General features: G+C 39.1%; 1 protein-coding gene across 5 annotated transcripts in view; it reads left to right on the forward strand.

Moving 5' to 3' along the window:
• Positions 1–18,518, forward strand: part of DAPK1 (death associated protein kinase 1) — a 94,734-nt gene extending 76,216 nt beyond the window's left edge. For all 5 annotated transcript variants that reach the window (XM_075021420.1, XM_075021419.1, XM_075021417.1 and 2 more), the window contains 8 exons: positions 2,317–2,394; positions 5,128–5,350; positions 7,788–7,976; positions 9,701–9,898; positions 12,234–12,372; positions 13,643–13,763; positions 15,303–15,491; positions 16,104–18,518. In XM_075021420.1, the coding sequence (XP_074877521.1) occupies positions 2,317–2,394; positions 5,128–5,350; positions 7,788–7,976; positions 9,701–9,898; positions 12,234–12,372; positions 13,643–13,763; positions 15,303–15,491; positions 16,104–17,336 (2,370 nt within the window). In that variant the 3' untranslated portion in view covers positions 17,337–18,518. The remainder of the gene's footprint in view (positions 1–2,316; positions 2,395–5,127; positions 5,351–7,787; positions 7,977–9,700; positions 9,899–12,233; positions 12,373–13,642; positions 13,764–15,302; positions 15,492–16,103) is intronic.
• Positions 18,519–19,167: the final 649 nt, after the last annotated feature.

Below are 19,167 nucleotides of genomic sequence, written 5' to 3' on the forward strand. Positions count from 1 at the left end.
GTCAAACCCAGAAGTTAGGGACCAGGTCAGTGGGATACATGGCCACATGCAGGCATATAGCTGTAGTGCTGCTCAGGTGAGGACCAAGGGCAAAAGCCTCAGCTTAAGAGTAGCGGCTAAGCAAAAGGTAGTGCGAAAGCCCCTGATGGGCCTTCTTTTCAGTTCTTCTTCCTTCACAGTCTGAACCAAGATTAGACAGCTGTATCAGATGGCTGGTCTTGAGCTCAGGAACCTGTTAGGAAGTGGGGATGGAGCTCTGGGTTACAACAATGCCATCCCATTGTTGTAAGTAGGCTTGCTCTTTGCACACATCTGCTTAGACTTTTAGCAATTTGAACCATTCCTGTTGCCATTTTTCCAGCTTTGGGAGCCGGCACCTCTATCCCATTATAACCATGCCCACTGATCAGGCTCTGGCTGAGCCATTGCCATTCACGCTCTTCGGCAAATACTCACCAGATGGTTATTTCCTTTGTGTTTGTGCCTGAATAGCTGTGACTGAGCTAAACAAATGATATATCAGAGTACAGCTGTTTAGCCAAAGCCAGGCTTGAAGCCAGAACAAACCCCCAGAGAGCAATGAAACACAAGCAAGCAAGGGTGTCAAGTGACCCAAGCCATGCCGGTCAATTGTGGTGTCCCCGTTGAGAGGTGTGGGACCTCCTCTGATTCAAAGGGACAGTGCCCGTGCAGGGATCTGTCACTGCATACATGCTTGGTGCTGGAGTTGGCCAGGCCATCTCCCAAGCTTGTGTTGCAACAGGAGCGTACTGCGCTCTGGAAGAGCACAGGGCCAGGCTGTAGCAGTCCTGCTTTGGACTTAAGAGGAGGCCAAAGATTTGAGGATCTGGGTAAAATTCACACTTAAGGTTGGGGAAGCCTGCGTCCTGTTACCACAGGGCTTCTCAGGAAGGGGATCAAGGTTTCCCCTTTCTTTGAAGGTTTTGGATTCCCCTGGATGTGCCTAAGACTGGAAACTTGGGAAGCACTAGAAGTATTGAAGCAGTTCTGATGGCAGGCTAGCTGCCCAGCTGCTAGTCTGCTCTTCCTCTCATGCAGCAAGCGCTCGAGATTAGCTGGGATTTGGAGGGTAGGGTCAGCACAGATAGAGAGATTCTTCCTGTTTGATATATCTTCTCTAAGGAAAATTAATTTTAAAAAATACATTCAGGTGTTTCTTTACTAAAGTTGCAATTATATGTCAACTATGGAAGGAATTTAAGGGTAAAGTATTGGTTCAAATTTAGTCAGTTCACACCATCAACTACAATTTTGGCTGTTTCTTGGTAATGTTCTGTTCCTGTTCTGTCTGAATTATCTGACATTCTGGAGTACATAATAACTTTTATGGAAACCTGAAAATGGCTTCTGTAGGTGGACACTCAATTGTCAAAGATATTTATTTCATATGTAGGGATAGTAATTACAGTAACCTCAGGACTACTTAAGACAATGCAGGTTTCACATGAAAAACTAGTAAAATCAAAGATAGAAACCCAAGAAAAAGATCTTAGGTTTCCAGTAGTACCTCTTAATAATTGAAAGCTCTTATCTGAGAGAGTGAAAGAAGCAAAGTGCTCATAAATTAGTTGCCTGTTACCAAAATTTAAAACAATACAATAGCATCAGTGTAGTTCTAAGAGTGAAAGCAGTGAGCAATTTTCTTTCAGCCTATTTAATATTAAACACCTGACCTATGAAGTGTGGGTGATTAATTGGCAAGACCAGAATGCTGAAGGCAACTTTGTTTCTCCTTTTAAATTTGCTGATGCAATTTAAACCACATCCCTTACACTGTTCTTGCTTTGTGGAAGCCTCTAGTGACTGATATGCCACTGTCATTCCTTATCCATTAGTAAAGAAAATTCACCTGCTATTCATGTGAGTGAATATGCTGATGTGTCCCCTCTTGGTGAACTGTTTAAACTTTTAGATCTGTTCAGTATGTAATATCTAGAAATCACTATCATCCTCCAGTTGGTGAGAAGAGAAGAGCAATTCAGATGGGGAGTATTGGTATTGCTCTCAGGCTCTGAATTCAAAGTATCTTGTTACAGTGGCATCCAGGTGCCAACTTGTAAAAGAAATGCCATTGTTCTGCATTGTACCTTTTTTTTTTTGACAATTTAAAAAAACAGGGATTCTGGTGGGGGTAGTCATTAGTGGTTGTTGGTTGTTGGGTTTTTTTACTTCTCTGTATTTCATTTGCATCTGACAGCAATTCTGTTAACTGCCTTGAGCTGCTGAGCTGTGTTGTGATTTTTTGTATTGTGGGCAAAAGGAAGGAACTGCTGCTAACAATTTGTGTTTTAACAGGATGGGAAAACAGCAGAAGATCTTGCCAGAGCAGAGCAGCATGAACATGTAGCCAGTCTGCTTGCAAGACTTAAAAAGGTTGGGAATGCATTAATTTTAACTGAGGTTTTCATGTTTTTAAGATACCAGGAAAAGTTTGACCATGGGAAATCATATGATAAGATACTCATCAAGGCCATTCTAAAAGCTGCTGCAAAAATCCTTACTGGAATGCTGTCTTTTGACAGCCCTCAGTTAAAGCTATTATGTATGTGTTAATAAAAATGGCTAAGCTAGTCTGCACCACTGATCTTACGCTGTCTCTGACAGTGCCTAGCAAAGCATCTAAGGTGTTTAGAAGAAACTGGAAAATAAACTGTTAAGAATTTGCACATCCCACAAGAGGACTTAATTCCCCACTATCACCATTTTAGTTAGATTAGGGTTATGAAGTATGAGGGGTCTGTGCCCCTTCTGGAAACTCTAATACCATATGGAATAGTTGCATAAGTTCTCAATGTTTACTTTTAATTCTGCAATTTCAGTATCACCAAGTTGCAACTAGAACGGAAAGTTGATCTGGGCTTGTAAGGCAGTAAGTCTGACACATCTGATACGCATTGATTATTGTGAATAGGCAGCATCACTCATGCTGTGAAGGTTCAGGGACCACTTGCCTGGAGATCACAGGCAAGAACCAGACCAATTAAAACAGTCCTGGTTTAATTATGCTGATGGGTCTGTGGAACACTGAAATAAATGACCATTTCAGAGTAGCAGTAGAAGATGGTGTGTACCAGGCACTGCCAAGGTGGAAGTAGAATCATGTTCTGTAGTCCTGCCAGTAAGTCTGTACTTACTAGGATTGTAAAATATATCAGTGAAGATGTCAGAAAGTGCCAAAGTTCAGGCTTCCTTTGCAATGATAGCTTTTGTAAATGTTTGTTTTAACAGGATCGATTTTGCATATTTGTATCCCTGCACCAAAACTCTTGTCTGTGTCTGCATGCAGGTGGATAGATTTGTGTTTTAGTCATGATGTAAATAGGGAACTAATAAAAGTTGACCTAGAACAAAAGGGAGAAAGTCAGATAAATCTCTTCTGAAAGAGATGTTAGTAGCTGTAACTCTCTTCTTGTTAGCAGAGTATTCTTAATTAGTAAAGGCCTGCCCATACGTAGCGAAAATGTGTGATAATTACATACCTCAGCGGAGTATACTTTGCAAGAGAGTCTGATCAGTTGAAATTGATAAATTACATCAAACCACTGAAAATATTCTAGTACTACTCAAAATGGTCAGTATCATCTAGTACAGAGCATACCTGATGCTTGTTTTATTTTCAGTGCCTGTGGAGGGTTTTGTCCCTAATATCACGTACATGAAGAACCTACTGTCATAGTGGCTCTTGCAGAGATTCAGTATTAGCCATGAGGGGGTGCAGTATTTGCATTGTGACTAACTTATTTAATAAATGCCTGTTAGCAAGGAAGGAACTAAATTATATGAGCTACTATTTCTGTCAAATTTCTCAGCTTGATTGCTGCATGTGTAGAATTTTGGGGAGCTGTAGGTGCTCGTTTAATGACTCATCCTACATGTTAAATTCAGTACAAATGCAGAACAACAGAGCCTCTCAGCTCCAAATGGGGGGAATGAAGGAAAAGAATATGAAGCTAGTTCCTTTGGCCTTCCACCTTTCTGCTATCTCTGTTTCCTTAAAACAGGTCTTTCTGTGGTGAGAGACACTTGATAGTTTGCTGTCCTGCACTGCATCCCTCTGTTGAGTTGATTTTTCAAGCTCAGCTTTTGTGGGAAATAGAGCATGCCATGTCTCATTGCCTCTTGCTGGGCAAAGAGAAAAGAGAGATTCGATTTGTTCATTCCCAGCTCTGTCTTTGGCAGGAACAGAAGGAGTTTTCTTCAGATACTACAAGACAGGATACAGAGGGGTAATGGGAGAGCTCAAAGTGGAAAGCTCTTCTGTAGGAGATGTGATTGGGTTTGAGGAAGGCCTGTGTAGGAAGATGAGGTTGCAGCTGTGCAAGAGACAGTGAATGCACACAGAGGGCAAACTGAGAGGAGAATTAAGTAGGGAGACAGACCTATTGAGGCTTGGGAGTAAAGAGGGAAACCGGTCAGGAGGTTGTACACTTGCAGTAGAGGAGTAGAAAAATGGAAGGTGAATAGAATGCGAGAAGTCTTTTAAGGTAAAGAATAAGTGTGTGGGGAAAGAAGAGGTAAGAGTTGTCTAGGAAAAGCAATATTTACCTCGCAAAGAACTGAAGTGGAAATAAACAGAACTGAGTGGGCGGAGGGAGAGGGAAGATGACAATTCTCCCAAATATGAGAAGTACAGAAAAAGCTGATGTAAAGAAGAGGGGAGATGCACACCGAGTTTTCAGATCACTCAGGTGGTAGCTGTCACTGCAAAATTCTTCAATGCTGCATGTATATTATATAAGATTATGAATATTGATTATGCTACTGAGACTGACAAGTAAGGAGAATGGGTACTGAAAGAGACTAGTTTTTCCTCCTTTGCCCTCTCCATCAGAGGTCAAAATGATCCCATTCACTGGTACTGAGCCTGAAGTCATGTGTGATTTTCATGAAGACTCAAGGTGGCTCTGGAATCAGCTGTGCCTTGTCTACCTGTCCCTGCCTTTCTGCCAGTAACTGATCATTTGCATGATGAAGTAGATGGAGGAACTGATCCAGATGAACACTGACCTGGCAAGAAAGTGGTATCTAAACCCAGTGGTCTGAGTTCATTGGGAGACAGAAGGTCCCTGCCACATGTTCTGATTTTTTCTTTATGTTGAATTTTAGGATACGCACCGGGGGCTTTTTATCCAGCAGCTGCGGCACGTGCAGAATCCACAGCCCCGCATCAAACTGAAGTTGTTTGGACACTCTGGCGCTGGGAAAACAACCCTTGTGGAGTCTCTCAAGTGTGGCCTGATACGAAGCTTTTTCCGAAGACGCAGGCCTAGGCTCTCCTCCACAAACTCAACCAGATTCCCCCCATCTCCTTTGTCTTCCAAACCTTCAGGTATGGCTTTAAAGCTGTAACATTTGAATGAGAAAATATTTTCCTCTTATTCTGTGTAGCTCCCAAGGAAGAGCTGTTGGCTGCACTGCAAAAGGCAGGACAGGTTAAGTATGTAAGAGACTAAAGCAAAGCAGAGAGGGTATTGACTCCCCTGTGCACAGGCTCGTACCTGGTGTAATACTGAAGAGGAGCAGTGGGTGTGGAGGGTGCAAGGACTAGTTAAGGTTTTGTTTACTCACATGCTGCACAAGTGAACCTGGAGAGTGGAGGACAGAACTTGTGAACACCAGCATTTATTTTTTACAAAAAGTCCTAGGTTATGAACGCCAGTGTCGTGACTAGATTCCACTATTGTGGTTTTGGGGGATTATGCTTTGTCAGCCTTTTTGGTTGAGTAGCTTCAATAAGCTTTGTGCAAAATTGAAACAGTTGCTGCATCTTTATGTGATCTGTAAGTAATAACAGAGGATTCAGAACTGCCTCTGATGCCTTGGAGTGCTTTTCCTTAAAGTACAGGAGTGGATTAGCCCAGCTAGAGGTGTCTAAAATTGTCTCCAAACAAGGTGAAAATAGAGGTTTTCTGAACTGAAGTAAATGTGTGCAAATAATAGGGAAACTTTGCCCATGTAGCACCAGTTGGCCTGTGTGAAGTGGGAAGAGCTGCAGGATGTGGAGGAACTAGCTAGGTTTACACTTCAGCACATGCCCGGCTTTGGAAGAACACACAGTTGTGGCAGGACAGTGGAAAGAATAGTGAACTATTCATCCAGGTCCCTTTTCTAACATTGAGAGGCTGCTCAGTGTATAGAAGCTAAGCAGGCACTTTGAGGATCTCAAGTTTAAATTGCTGTTTAGAAGTAGTCTTACTACGTAAGTTTTAGATGGGGTAAGGGTTGCCTTTTTCTTTAAAAGCCTTTGGATAATACTTGCAAGTTTAGTTTAATTTATCATTTCCAGTAATGTTAGAACAGTGCTAGTAGTAGATTTCATCTCTGCTTTCTCTCTAGTCACCTGAGGAAGCTATAAGGTACTCACAGAGTGGCTTAACAAGGCAAGTTACTTGGCACAGAGATTCTTATTGCATTTACTGTTTACTTAACACAAGGGGCTCACATCTGTGACAACAGAATTAAAAAATTGATTAAATAAATCAATCAGAAGTTCTTGATTTATTTATCTTAATTTACTGTCATACAAGGGGAGATAAATCACTCAAGGAATATCAGTTCCTGGAGGCAGTGCAGGAAGTTTTTGACTGAAGACGGATTTTTTTGTGTTCGTTGGTACCAAAACCAGAGGATAGGTGTCACGTGCTCACACCATCGTAAAATCAAACAAGACTGCCAGTCACATTGGCAAATCATTCTAGAAATAATGGTGAATTTGAAGCGTGCACTTGAAAATAGCTTACCTAGATATAAAGCCAGAAAGTTGTGCAGTGCTATGCATACTTGAAACTTGTGCAGTTCTATGCAAACAAAGCTACTATTGCATTGTTTTGATGTTTGGAGTTTTGGGGTTTGCTTGTTTAAGTATCTGTACTTTTTGGATGAAAATAATTATATAACATGTAAATAATGTTACGAGTTGAGTGACATCATCAGATAAACATCTAAGCCAGCAGGATTTCGTCTGTACTTGGATCATGTGCTTAAGTTTGTTTAAATTCTGTAAAAATAAGTGTGTGAATTCACCATGTATTTATTTACCAGGGCCTAAAAATTTAAATATTACACTAGAAGATCAAACATGAAAGTATAGTGTTACAGCTGACAGGTGGTTTCTTTCTATGTTAAAACCCAAGTATTTGAATTCAGCATCTAGTGGAAGAAATAAATCTTTAGTTTCTCCACTAGATGGTGCAAGTAAATTAAGAAGCCCTTTCGTTTATCATTTACTCTTAGGGAATCTGAATTAAGTATGAACTAAACAAATTGCTTATTAGTAAAATAATTTTGGTTAAGGGCCTGCTTTCCTCCATCATCCCCGCAGAAACAGTTGTCATACAGTGGTATTTTTATCCTTAGTTACAGGAATCAACTATCTAAATATGTAGCATTTCCATGCTAATAAAAATAGACCATGCTATGAAATTGCAGTCCTTAGCTAAAAAAGCCATCTGTCTTTGCAACATAGAAGAACTTTAACTATTGATACCTTTCATTCCCAAATCAATCAATTTTTTTCTATGCTTCCCACCCAGCGGTGTATCTGCTAAAGGGCCATACTTGCTATATGGGATCATTGTAATACTTTCCTTTTCATCATTCAGAATAAGGATGTAGTTGTGTATGCTCACAGCTTAGTAGTCATCTCCTTTCTTTGAAGAGCAGTTTGGGGTTTTTAATCAGCTTTTATGCCTTGCATACCTATTTTGAAGTGATCTGGTTGTGATTTTCACATGGTTTGTAATCTCATTTTCCTTTCCCTGACCCAGTTTCAGTAAGCATTACGAATCTTTATCCTGGTTGTGAGAATGTCAGTGTGAGAAGCCGTAGTATGATGTTTGAGCCGGGCCTGACCAAAGGGGTGTTAGAAGCTTTTGTTTCACCTGCTCATCACTCTCACTTCTCTGCTGATGACCAGTCCACCAAGGCCATTGACATTCAAAATGCCTACTTGCATGGTAAGCAGAGCCCTGGGTTGGCATGCCTTAATGCTCTGGGACAGTTAATGCCATATTGCTTGTTTTTTAAAATAAAAATGAAAAAAAAAAATCTGATTTGGTATGGTAGTGACTGTGGTTGAGAATCCAACACTGGTGGGGTTTAGTTTTTAAGCAGAAGGTAAATCTGCATGAAGTTCTGTACCTGTAATACACATAGTAATCACTAGGGATTTGGTTTAGTAGGAGTGGGTTGGCAAACCGGTAGGCTCCTTCGCCTGTACTGTATGTCCTTTGGAGATTTTATCAGATTTAATCTGGTCCCGTAGACCCAAGTGTCCTTACCACATAAGCGGTTCCCAGCTGTATGAAGGACCTACCTTTCTCACCCCATGACAGGGCTGGAGCATGTTTGGTGAGCCCTGGAGATCACCAAACATGGTGAGTAGAGCTTCTGATTTCACTTTTTTTGAAAGGAAGCTAACTGCTCTGCAATTGAAATTGATTAGCAGTAAGAGAAGTCAGTCAGAGAAGTTGTCATAAGTATATATATGGCTTTTCACTGCGAAGACCATACAAATGGTGCATATACACCGCCAGCCATACTAATCATTATGGAAGTGGTATAATCTCTCCCAGTAGTATCTCTTCTTCATAAGGAAAATGTTTTGCATGCCTTAGCAGCTGCAATTTTGAGGCTGAGTTAGGATTAATCAAGATTTTACTGTGGAGAGAGAAACCTATTTATGAATTGAGTATATGCAGACTAACACATGCAGTGACAAAACATTTGTCCTACAGGCTGAAGAGTTTGCCATGTAGCTAAAGCTTATTCTTTGTCCAGTCTTAACTTCCTCTTTCAGTGTCATTTGAAACCAAGTCAGAGTCTGCAGTGAAACAGAATTATGCAACAGACTGTCAAAAGGGGTTTCTTTTCTTTCTCTGTGCTGCCTTGATATAGGATGGAAGTGTGAACTCTGAATAACTGTACTCATAACAGTAGACTTGAGGTTTCTGGCTTCTTTTTTTCCAGAAGTTTAAGGTGCATCTTAATCAGCATTTATTTAAATAGAGGTAGTACAACTGCTGCAGGCTTCACCCTCATCAGATGGTGTGCACTGGGAAGTGCAACACACTAATACTTTTTTCACTTGAAGCTAAAGGAGATGGCAAAAAGAAGCACAGTGCTGTTGGGATCCTTAACATAGTGATTCTTCAGTCCCAATTTATCAACACAATGTGAATAGTCCAATTCTGTAAAGCAAAGTGGCTTCTTTGAGAATGTCCTTTGGCTCTTTTTAATAACAGCAGTGGCATGTTAAGAAGAAAAATTAATTAAAATGTTGAGCTTTTTGGGGTGAGCAGGAAAATAATAGGACCCTTTATTCTAGTTTTTCAAGGGCATTACAAGATCGTTGCAGTTGTGCAAGGCAAAGGCCAATTTAATATGTAAGGCTGCATGCATTCTAACACACAGGTGCTTCCGTGTGGCATCCAGCTGAATGTCCTAGAGAAGTGAATGTGAGAGAGGAACAGATTGTGAGGACCCAACTTCTCAGCTTCTGAGTGACTGAAACCCATTCCCTTTGTTCATCATTGCATTTGCAGTCTTGCTTTTTCACATGCATACGGTTTTTCTTTGTGAAAGTTTAAATCAGATTAACTCTTTTGTTTGTCTTTCCCTGGCTGAAAGATGCTTTGTGCTTACTGACAAAGTGTGATCTCTTACTCTGTCTGTTTTTCAGGAGTTGGTGATTTCAGCATCTGGGAATTCTCTGGGAATCCTGTGTATTTCTGCTGTTACGATTATTTTGCTGCAAATGATCCCACTGCAATTCACATAGTGCTTTTTAGTCTCGAAGAGCCTTATGAAATCCAGTTAAACCAAGTGACCTTTTGGCTCAGTTTCCTGAAATCATTGGTCCCAGTTGAGGAGCCAATAGGTATGCCTGTTAATGAAATATTAGGGGACTGTAGGATAAAGCTTCTTGTATTTCCCTGCAACTTTGTACATCCTCTATGTTGAGTGCTGTTATGTGTCTTCATACCCATGTATTCAAACAAACTTTACACACAGTTTCTTAGAGAAAGGGAATTTTATTTGTTGGACAAGCCTGAAGAGTTGTACACACCACATAGTCCAACTAAAAAGGGTCATGAGGTACAGTGCAGCCTCTTGTGGCACTGGGGTTTACATCTGTAAATGGCAGATGAAGTTTTATGTCAGATAAGCTGAGTGGAAAAGTGTTTCAGAGGGTTGGAACCATTTAAAACCATTTTTAGATGCAGTGATTAAATTCTACTTATATCTAGCCTCAATTAACAGTGTTTCCAGCATAAATTAGTCTTGTCAGTGAGAACAGGACAGAATGACATTGTGGAGTGGTGTTACCTCTCAGTACATGCAACTTTAACATGCTTAACTATGGTTGTATTTGGACTTCAAATTTCTTAAACTTTTGGTGCATCAGAGCATACAGAAATAGGTACTTGTTGTAAATTTCACTTCACATGTTCTCAGACTTTGCACAGGTCTTAAGTTAAGTTTACTTGTTTTATATTCAGGCTTTCTAACAAACTGGAGGTTACTTGGGTGGTAAACAAATTACCTTAAATAACTTTTTTTTTTTTTCTCTTAAAAGGTCTGCAGGTCTAGGTATATATATATACACACACCATATAACTTGTTTGTGTTGGTAGCTGAGCCTTGGTCTGCAGACTGTGACAGTTTCATTGATGAACCAAGCTCTGACATGTGTCTTGGTTCTATGAACCAAAATGTTATTCCAGCCAGTGGATCTAATTCAGCACTCATGGACATTTGTAACACTGCTAGCAATTCACCAGACAAGCATATAAAATACTTACATAGTGCAAAGAGTGTTTCCCCTCTCCTTGTGTTCTGCTAGATTCTGTATGCATTATCTCAGTCAGATAATAATGATGAACCAAGGCAGACCTTCAGTTTGCAGTTCAGCCATCTGCGTGTCTTTCATTTTCCATTTTAGATCAAATCACAAGGTTAACAGTATGAGCATTTGGATCTAATGATATGAAATTACTTCTGGAAGTACAAACTCAGAAATTAGCAGAAAAGTATCAAAGCTGAAAATACAGTTAATTTGTAATTGCTGAAAGCTTTTCACAGCTCCTCAGTCTAGCAAGGAGATTTAGTTCTACCAAGTTAGCATTTCAGTTAATCGTTTCTTCTTGCTGATCTAATTATCAGAATTATTTAGATACTTTGCTTAAATCAGTGTTTATACTGGTCAGCTCAATTTGGGTACCCATGCATTTTTTACTATTACAAATCTTTCAAGTAATATGTAGGAACTGATGTTAGCAGAAAACTTAAACTTCTGGAATTACTTTCCAGTTACTTTGTCCAAGTCCTTCAGCTGTCAAAAAAAAAAAAACAAAGTACAATTACAAAGTACTTATCTCAAAGTGCTACACAGAGATTTGTGAAAATGTGGCTTTTTTATGAATGAATCAAGATTCTGTAGCTCTTAGTTGATGAAAACTGAGCGGTGATGTAAGCGTATTTCTCCCATGTGAAGTTTTTTTCAGACTAAAACAGCAGGATTGGATGTACTGTCTTTTTAAAAAATAGTCTAATGATGTCTCCTCTTTTCTGGAAGATCAGTTTGAGAAAAGATTGAAAACTGTGTTCTGTACTGTCATCTCATTCATGCCATTTGTATCTTTCTTTCTTTCTCATTCTTTTCCATGGTTTCTGCCAGGCTTTCCTACTTAACTCTCACCTAAGTGAGAGGTCATTGTTTGTGTAAGTACTGCAAAATAGCATTCGTACCAATGTATGAATGTTGTAGACATTTTGTGTTCTACTTATAATCCTCTACTCTGCACCTGTAGTATTAAGGACCATCCAAAGATTGTGAGAAACCCTTTCAAGAAGCTGTTAATTTAAATTATTTTTCCCTACACTATCATAGTTTGTAGTTAATAGATATATCATTAGTGTTATTGAGTAATGTTTTTATTAAAACAATAGTGTCATGTAATACCAACATATCTGATGTTATTCCAAGAGTCTAGCTATTCAAATTGGACATTATATAGATAATCCTATAGGCAGATAACAGCCAAAGCACCAGTGGTGTAAGCACCATATGGCTGTGCTTTGAGTTGGGAAATCCACTGCAAAAGTGATTAGTATGAAGAATGTAAAATGTATTGCTACTTTCCCAGCTCAGTAAGACAGCCATCTCCGCAGGTATGTCTCATAGTGAGGGAGTGCTCTTGTTTCTCTTCTAGCATTTGGTGGAAAGCTGAAAAGTCCCCTGCATGTTGTTTTGGTCGCCACACATGCTGACATAGTGAATCTTCCTCGGCCTGTTGGAGGAGAGTTTTGGTATGACAAAGACATGTCATTGTTGAAAGAAATCAGAAACAGGTAAGTGGGGAGTGTTATTATATGTAGTGTTTAAACATGTCAATTGGAAAGAAAAAATACTAAAATGCATAGGAATATATAAAAGGTTTTTATGTGGCTTAAGCTTCATGGTATTATGATATTTTGAGTATGTTCAGGAAGCTTATATTGTGCAAAAATTGAAACATTTACCAATATTACAGTGAACAAACTGCCTTTAGTGAGCTAAAAGGAGCCCAGTGGTGCAAAAATAAGTTGAGTCTTAGGAAGTCTCACCCTGTAAACACTGAGATACATCCAAAGGCCCAAATCAGCCATCAGTCTAACATCTTGGTGCTCAGGTTATGCACTAACCTCAGAAAAATGTGCAGTTCTCAGCTACAAACTCCGGGTGCAAAAAAGGAAGCTTTATAGGAGAGCCAGCCTTTGCTTTTAATTGATTTAGGATGGGTAGGAAAAAAACTTAAACCAGGCCTGGAGGTACTCCTTATACAGTTTGTGAAGAACTGGACATTGTGGAGTCACAGCAAATCTTCAGCAGATGTTTGGAGAGCATGCTAATTGTAGATGGAAATAGGGAATTTTTCACAAACATGCTATTGTGTAAAGTAAAAATAATTTATATCTAAAGTGAGCACATAAGTGGGTAACACATGGTACAAGGAACCATCCATACCTGTGAGCGTAGACACTTGTCTGGACTGTACAAAAAACAGATGTAGGAATTCCAGCACAATAGTGGTAGGGCAGTATCTTAATTGAAATAAACCAACAGAAAATACCTGTGTGTAATATTTGGTGTTGGAATCCTTTTAAATGCAAATCAGTCCAGAGCTAGGAAAACAAGTATGTGAGGTTGAAAAGTCAAAAGGAAGTGAGAAAGAGAGCTGATGTCAATAGCAATGACAACTGAACTATTTAAAGAAGAAAGAAAACAAATACAAAGACCTTAAAAAGAATTAATTCCTACTATCCCTTCTCTAGTAAAATGTCTGGGTTTGTAATTACAAGTCCTGTGATGCAATTTTAATTTTCTTACGCATCGTCAGCCTTCTTCCTTAGGAAATACAACAATTTTGTCTCAATATCTCTGATGTTTTTCAAGAAAAATAAAGAGCAGCTATACTGTCTGTGCTTATAAAATATCTTGGCATAATCAGTACTTAAACTTTTTCATCATTCCTTGAAGAAAAATAACTCTTGTGTAATTTAAGACTGAAGTACTATTGGATTAAGAAAATAAAACTGGATTTGGGACTCAGTAAATAATTGCTCTCTTTTTCTTTTTTAGATTTGGAAATGATCTGCAAATTTCAGACAAGTTATTTGTCTTGGATGCTGGAGCATCTGGGTCTAAAGACATGAAGCTTCTCCGAAATCACTTGCAAGAAATAAGAAGCCAGATAATTTCTGTAAGTAATGTCTAATGGTCTGCGTTGGGCCAGCCAAAATGTGAAAATCTTGTGTAATAATTTACTGTAAATCTAGTACTTACGTTATGAAACTTAAAGAAAGGACTGCTGTTCCAATTTTTTAGCAGCATGCATGACAGACCTGATATCAAAGATTCAGTCAGCATTTTCAAAATTGTAGGTGTTTTATACAGGTCACCAGAATGATCTCTCTTGAAAGCAAGTGATCTGAGATTTTCAGTTCAAAGTTACAGATTCGTATTTTGAATTGACAGTGATTGGATTCCAGCATTGGCCCTTCATTTTGGGTTGGTTTTTTTAATCTTTTTTTTTTTATCAGCATAGTATTACAGGGAAACAGAATGTATTTCAGGCAAATAAGTTTTTTGTAAAAAAACAACACCGAGTAGAACAGTTTCATCAACTGTTAGAAAGATAATTCCCAATATAGATGTGTGAACTGTATATGCATTAACTTTTTACCACACTTTTTTACTGAAAATATGTGCTTAGAGTTGTATATGTGTGTGTAGGTGTATGTATATGAGACTAAAGGTAAAATAGCCATGGTTTGATGTTATCACCATGAATCTACAGACACTTCCATACTGAGGGTGACCAAGTCAAGTTGCTATGTAGCCTGTGCTAAATAGATTTAAATTTCTTCATACCAGAGGCCCTCTTATGTGACACACCAAGACTCTCTGCAGCTACTTCTGATAGGTATTTTTTAAAAAAATAAATAAAGTGTGAATGTATTACTGATTTCATTCTGTAGGTCGAGGAAAATGTTTGGGTTTATGCAAGATTCAGCCTATTTTACATTCCCAATGGTCTCTTGATTTAATGAGCCTTTCTTCGACAAAACTTTATCATAGCTGTGGACACTAATTTGAAAACTGGGGGCTTTGCTGCATAAGAAGTGTGTGCTGTGGCTTGAGAGTGTGGGATGAAGTCATCAGTGATGTCCAAGACAATCAATAGATAAAAGTACCATCTTTACTTCTTATCTGGTACCCTGCTGCCTCACCTGTTGACGTAAATTGCTCCTGTACAGATATTGATGAAATTAAATGTTTAATCATTAAAGGATTTTAATTAAATGTAGACCGTTTCTGAAATAATGATTAACTTCTAGACACATGAAGACTATTGATACATTCTGAAGTCACTGTTTCAGGTGGTCAGCACATTTGACCAGGCAAGACTATATAAACCAAACTTTATTCTGTATCAGGATAGCCTTTGTAATCATGGTGGCATTTGGAAAGTTCGCTTATTTCAGTGTAAAGGTTGTTTCTGGAATTCACTTTGTTAAGATAAGGTAGATCTTACAGCAACTGAAAGTCAGATGGAAGAATCCATCACAAGGGGAACTCTTTAGACATGAATATATGTCAAGAATGCATTAGACCTCGTAACCTCTATTCAAAAAAAAAAAAAAAAAAAAAACACAAAACCAAAAAGCCCCAACAACAATAGTACTGTTGTTCTCAGCAGAGCAGAATTACAAATGGATGTTTTCTGTGCTTTTCTAAGACTTGCCCACCTATGACTCACCTTTGTGAAAAAATAATCTCCACACTGCCTTCATGGAGAAAAATGAATGGACCCAACCAGCTGATGTCCTTGCAGCAGTTTGTATATGATGTACAGGAACAGCTTAACCCCTTAGCAAGTGAAGATGACCTACGGCATATTGCACAGCAGTTGCATAGCATAGGAGAAGTAAGTGGTTTTATCTAAATTGCATCTCTTTATTAGCAAGGTACTGCTCTGGTAGAATATTGCTTAGTGAGATTTAAACAAATGTCTGTAGTTTGTTGGTTTTTTTTCTTTTCCCTGTTAAGACATCGTAAGGAGTAGAGATTGATTAATAAGGTTTTTTGTTATCGTAATTGTCTTGTGGCTCCTATTTCAGTCCACATTATTTCTTTGAGACAAGAAGAATTAGAGTTTATTGATATAGTTGTAAGAATATAAAATACCCAGAAAGGGTAAGTATGCTATCATCTTAAGTGAGGTAGTGCCTAATGTGTTCACTGCATATGAGAAATTTATGTGTGTCCATTAGAAATTGAATCATGGGATAACACCTTTGCATAAATAGCTTGCAGGCCATGGTTAGGCTTTACAGCTATTGGACTCTAATGGTTACTAGTGGAAATCAAGAATAATGCATTTTGTTCTGAATACTTGCAAGAAATTAAAATGCACTGTTTGTTTTTCTCCTGTCAGCAGTGTTTGAATGATTGGGACAGTAAGTTAGGAAGGAGAGAATATGGGGTATCATCTCGTACTTCACAAGATGTAAATAGTAACTTTCATATTTATAAACAGATTAACATTATGCAGAGTGAAACTGTCCAAGATGTTGTGCTTCTGGATCCTCGCTGGCTCTGTTCAAATGTCCTTGGAAAAATCCTGTCAGTGGAGAACCCAAAAGCTCTCCATCACTATAGAGGTCGGTACACTATAGAGGATATCCAGCGTCTGGTGACAGATAGTGATGTGGAAGAACTGATACAGATTTTGGATGCCATGGATATTTGTGCAAGGGACCTTAGCAGTGGAGCAATGGTGGATATTCCTGCTCTCATAAAGACTGACAATCTCCACAGGTCTTGGACAGATGAGGAAGATGAGGTGCTGATTTATGGTGGTGTTAGAATCGTTCCTGTGGAACATCTTACCCCATTTCCTTGTGGAATTTTTCATAAAGTTCAGGTGAATCTCTGCAGGTGGATTCATCAGCAAAGCACAGAGGTAGATGCTGATATACGTCTGTGGGTAAATGGATCAAAGATTATGAATCGCGGAGCTGAGCTTTTAGTGCTGCTGGTCAACCATGGTCAGGGTATAGAGGTTCAAGTTAGAGGACTGGAAACAGAGAAGATCAAGTGCTGTTTACTTCTGGATTCTGTATGCAGCACCATTGATAACTTAATGGCCACAACCTTACCAGGCCTTCTGACTGGGAAATACTATCTTAGTCCTCAGCAGCTGAGAGAACATCATGAACCAGTAATGGTCTACCAGCCTAGAGACTTCTTCCGTGCACAGAGTCAAAAGGAGACATCACTAACTAACACTATGGGGGGATATAAAGAGAGCTTTAGCAGTATACTGTGTTTTGGGTGTCTTGATGTCTACTCCCAGGGAAGCCTAGGAATGGACATTCATGTTTCCGATCTGAATCTACTTACCAGGAGAAAACTAAGTCGGCTTTTGGATCCTCCTGATCCTATGGGCAAAGACTGGTGCCTTCTGGCCATGAACCTGGGCCTCCCTGATCTTGTTGCAAAGTACAATACAAATAATGGAACACAAAATGACTTTCTCTCAAGCCCAGTCCATGCCCTTCTGCAGGAGTGGAGTAATGCTCCTGAGAGCACTGTAGGTATCCTAATGTCTAAGCTGAGGGAATTAGGTCGCAGAGATGCAGCAGACTTTTTACTGAAGGCATCTTCTGTATTCAAAATAAATTTAGATGCTAATGGTCAAGAGGCTTATGCTTCCAGTTGCAACAGTGGCACGTCTTACAACTCAATTAGCTCTGTAGTGTCACGGTAAAAGCAGGTAGGTGTTCTTCATGGACATCTTTTAAAACTGCAGAAAGGATAAAAGATATAGTAGAAGAGTTTCTGTGCATTTTCATTATGAGGTTTTACATCAAAGGATCTCTATCTTTTCCCTAGCACCACCTTTTTGTGCATAAACTTTCTACTTCTAACTGTGAATTGTTGCTCTTTATCTATTAAAAAGGCTGGTGTACTTCTGGTGTTTTGAAATTATTCCTGATACATAATGTGCTGCTTGATACTGCCATTTTAACTGGAAAGTTTTAACTTTTGGATTATGTACTGCAACTGTTTTCTAAAATATTTCTATTCTCCCCATAAAAGGTAGGGGGAGAGGAATAGCACATATTACCTGAAATGTGTATTTCTTACACCCATATTTTTTAGTTTTCATTGTGTCTTCTGCTTAACATTTTTTTATATTTGTAAGGAGAGAAATCCACCATTTGTGGTCAACCTGACTGAATTTAAAACCACATTGTTTATAGCTGAAAAAGGAGTGCCTTTTGCAGAAGGGAGGGTGCAGTTGATTTGAATGACCCTGCTGGAGTTACAAGAACATGCTACCTCTGTTTCACTTAAATTGTCTGCATGCTTATCATTGCAAGTGGTGCTTGCCTTTTAATTTTTCCTGCACTTCTAAGACATTGGTGATGACTCACGCAGAGCATTCTTGTGCCAGTACTATGGGTGTAGACATGTGATACCTAATCAACTTCAGTTACAGTCAAATCATAATGTGAAAATCTCTTAAACTTGCCAATTATCATCCTTCATTGCTTCCATGCACCTCAGGTAAAAGTTCATACCATTATAGAGTTCAAAAAACACAAGTGTTGGATACTGCAGAATAATGTTGTATAGCTGTCAGTTGTAATTTGTGTATAACAAAGATTTTCTACTATTAGATCCTGCATTACTTACTTCCTGTACTTGAAAACTTTGATGGGGATAAAAACAAAAAGGAAGCAAGGTTTCTTGCAGTGATAACTTTAAAATTGTTATGAGGGAATATGACCCATTCTCTGTTCTAAAAAGCATGTAATTTCAATGGTGCGATGTGTGTCTGTTTATATATATTGTATGTATATATATTAATACTATTTTTTCCTTAATCTTACAATGTAGTAAAATTTTAAAGGATTTTTCTACAAATAAACTGTTGCTTGTTGCATCCTTGTCGTTCATATTCTGTAGCTGAAAGGGACTGAAACTTCTCTTTTCCTTACAGTCACAATCCTGGAGAGGCAATGCCTGACTTCTGAAGTTCTGGAAACCTCCTGTTTCACTTCAGGGGGATTTCTCAGTACGCTGGAAGAATATTTATTTATTTGTTTACTGCAGAGGTGGTCCCTCTGCAGCAGAGGGATTTGCATTCGTTTTGACAAATGGCAAGCCAAAGCGGTTTGCTACATAGCTTTTCCTTTGTGTTTTTTTACAATGGAAACAAAACAGCAGATGCACGTCTGTTATCAGGAATCCTCCAGATTATGCTGTGTTGCAAAGGGGGAGAACACTGCGTTAGAGCCTGTGGTGTGGTAATGGTCCTTTACATTAAGGATCCCCTCATTGCATGAGGGACTGTGCTGCTGCTGCTTGTTTAAACTCTCAGCTTCACTCATGAATAGCTGCACAGTCTCCGTGTGGCACTCTATACAGGCAGCTCTGCACAATACCTCCTCCCTGCGTATGCTGCAAAGGAATTAAGCAGGCTCTTCTTAACGGGCTGGTTGCTGTTTCCCACTGCCTTTCTTTGCATATTTTACCCTTGCCTCATTAAATCCTTCCCTGGGCATCACTGGGCTCATTTGTTAAACATTTTT

This window comes from Buteo buteo, chromosome Z (assembly GCF_964188355.1).
Source record: "Buteo buteo chromosome Z, bButBut1.hap1.1, whole genome shotgun sequence".
NCBI lineage: Eukaryota > Metazoa > Chordata > Aves > Accipitriformes > Accipitridae > Buteo > Buteo buteo.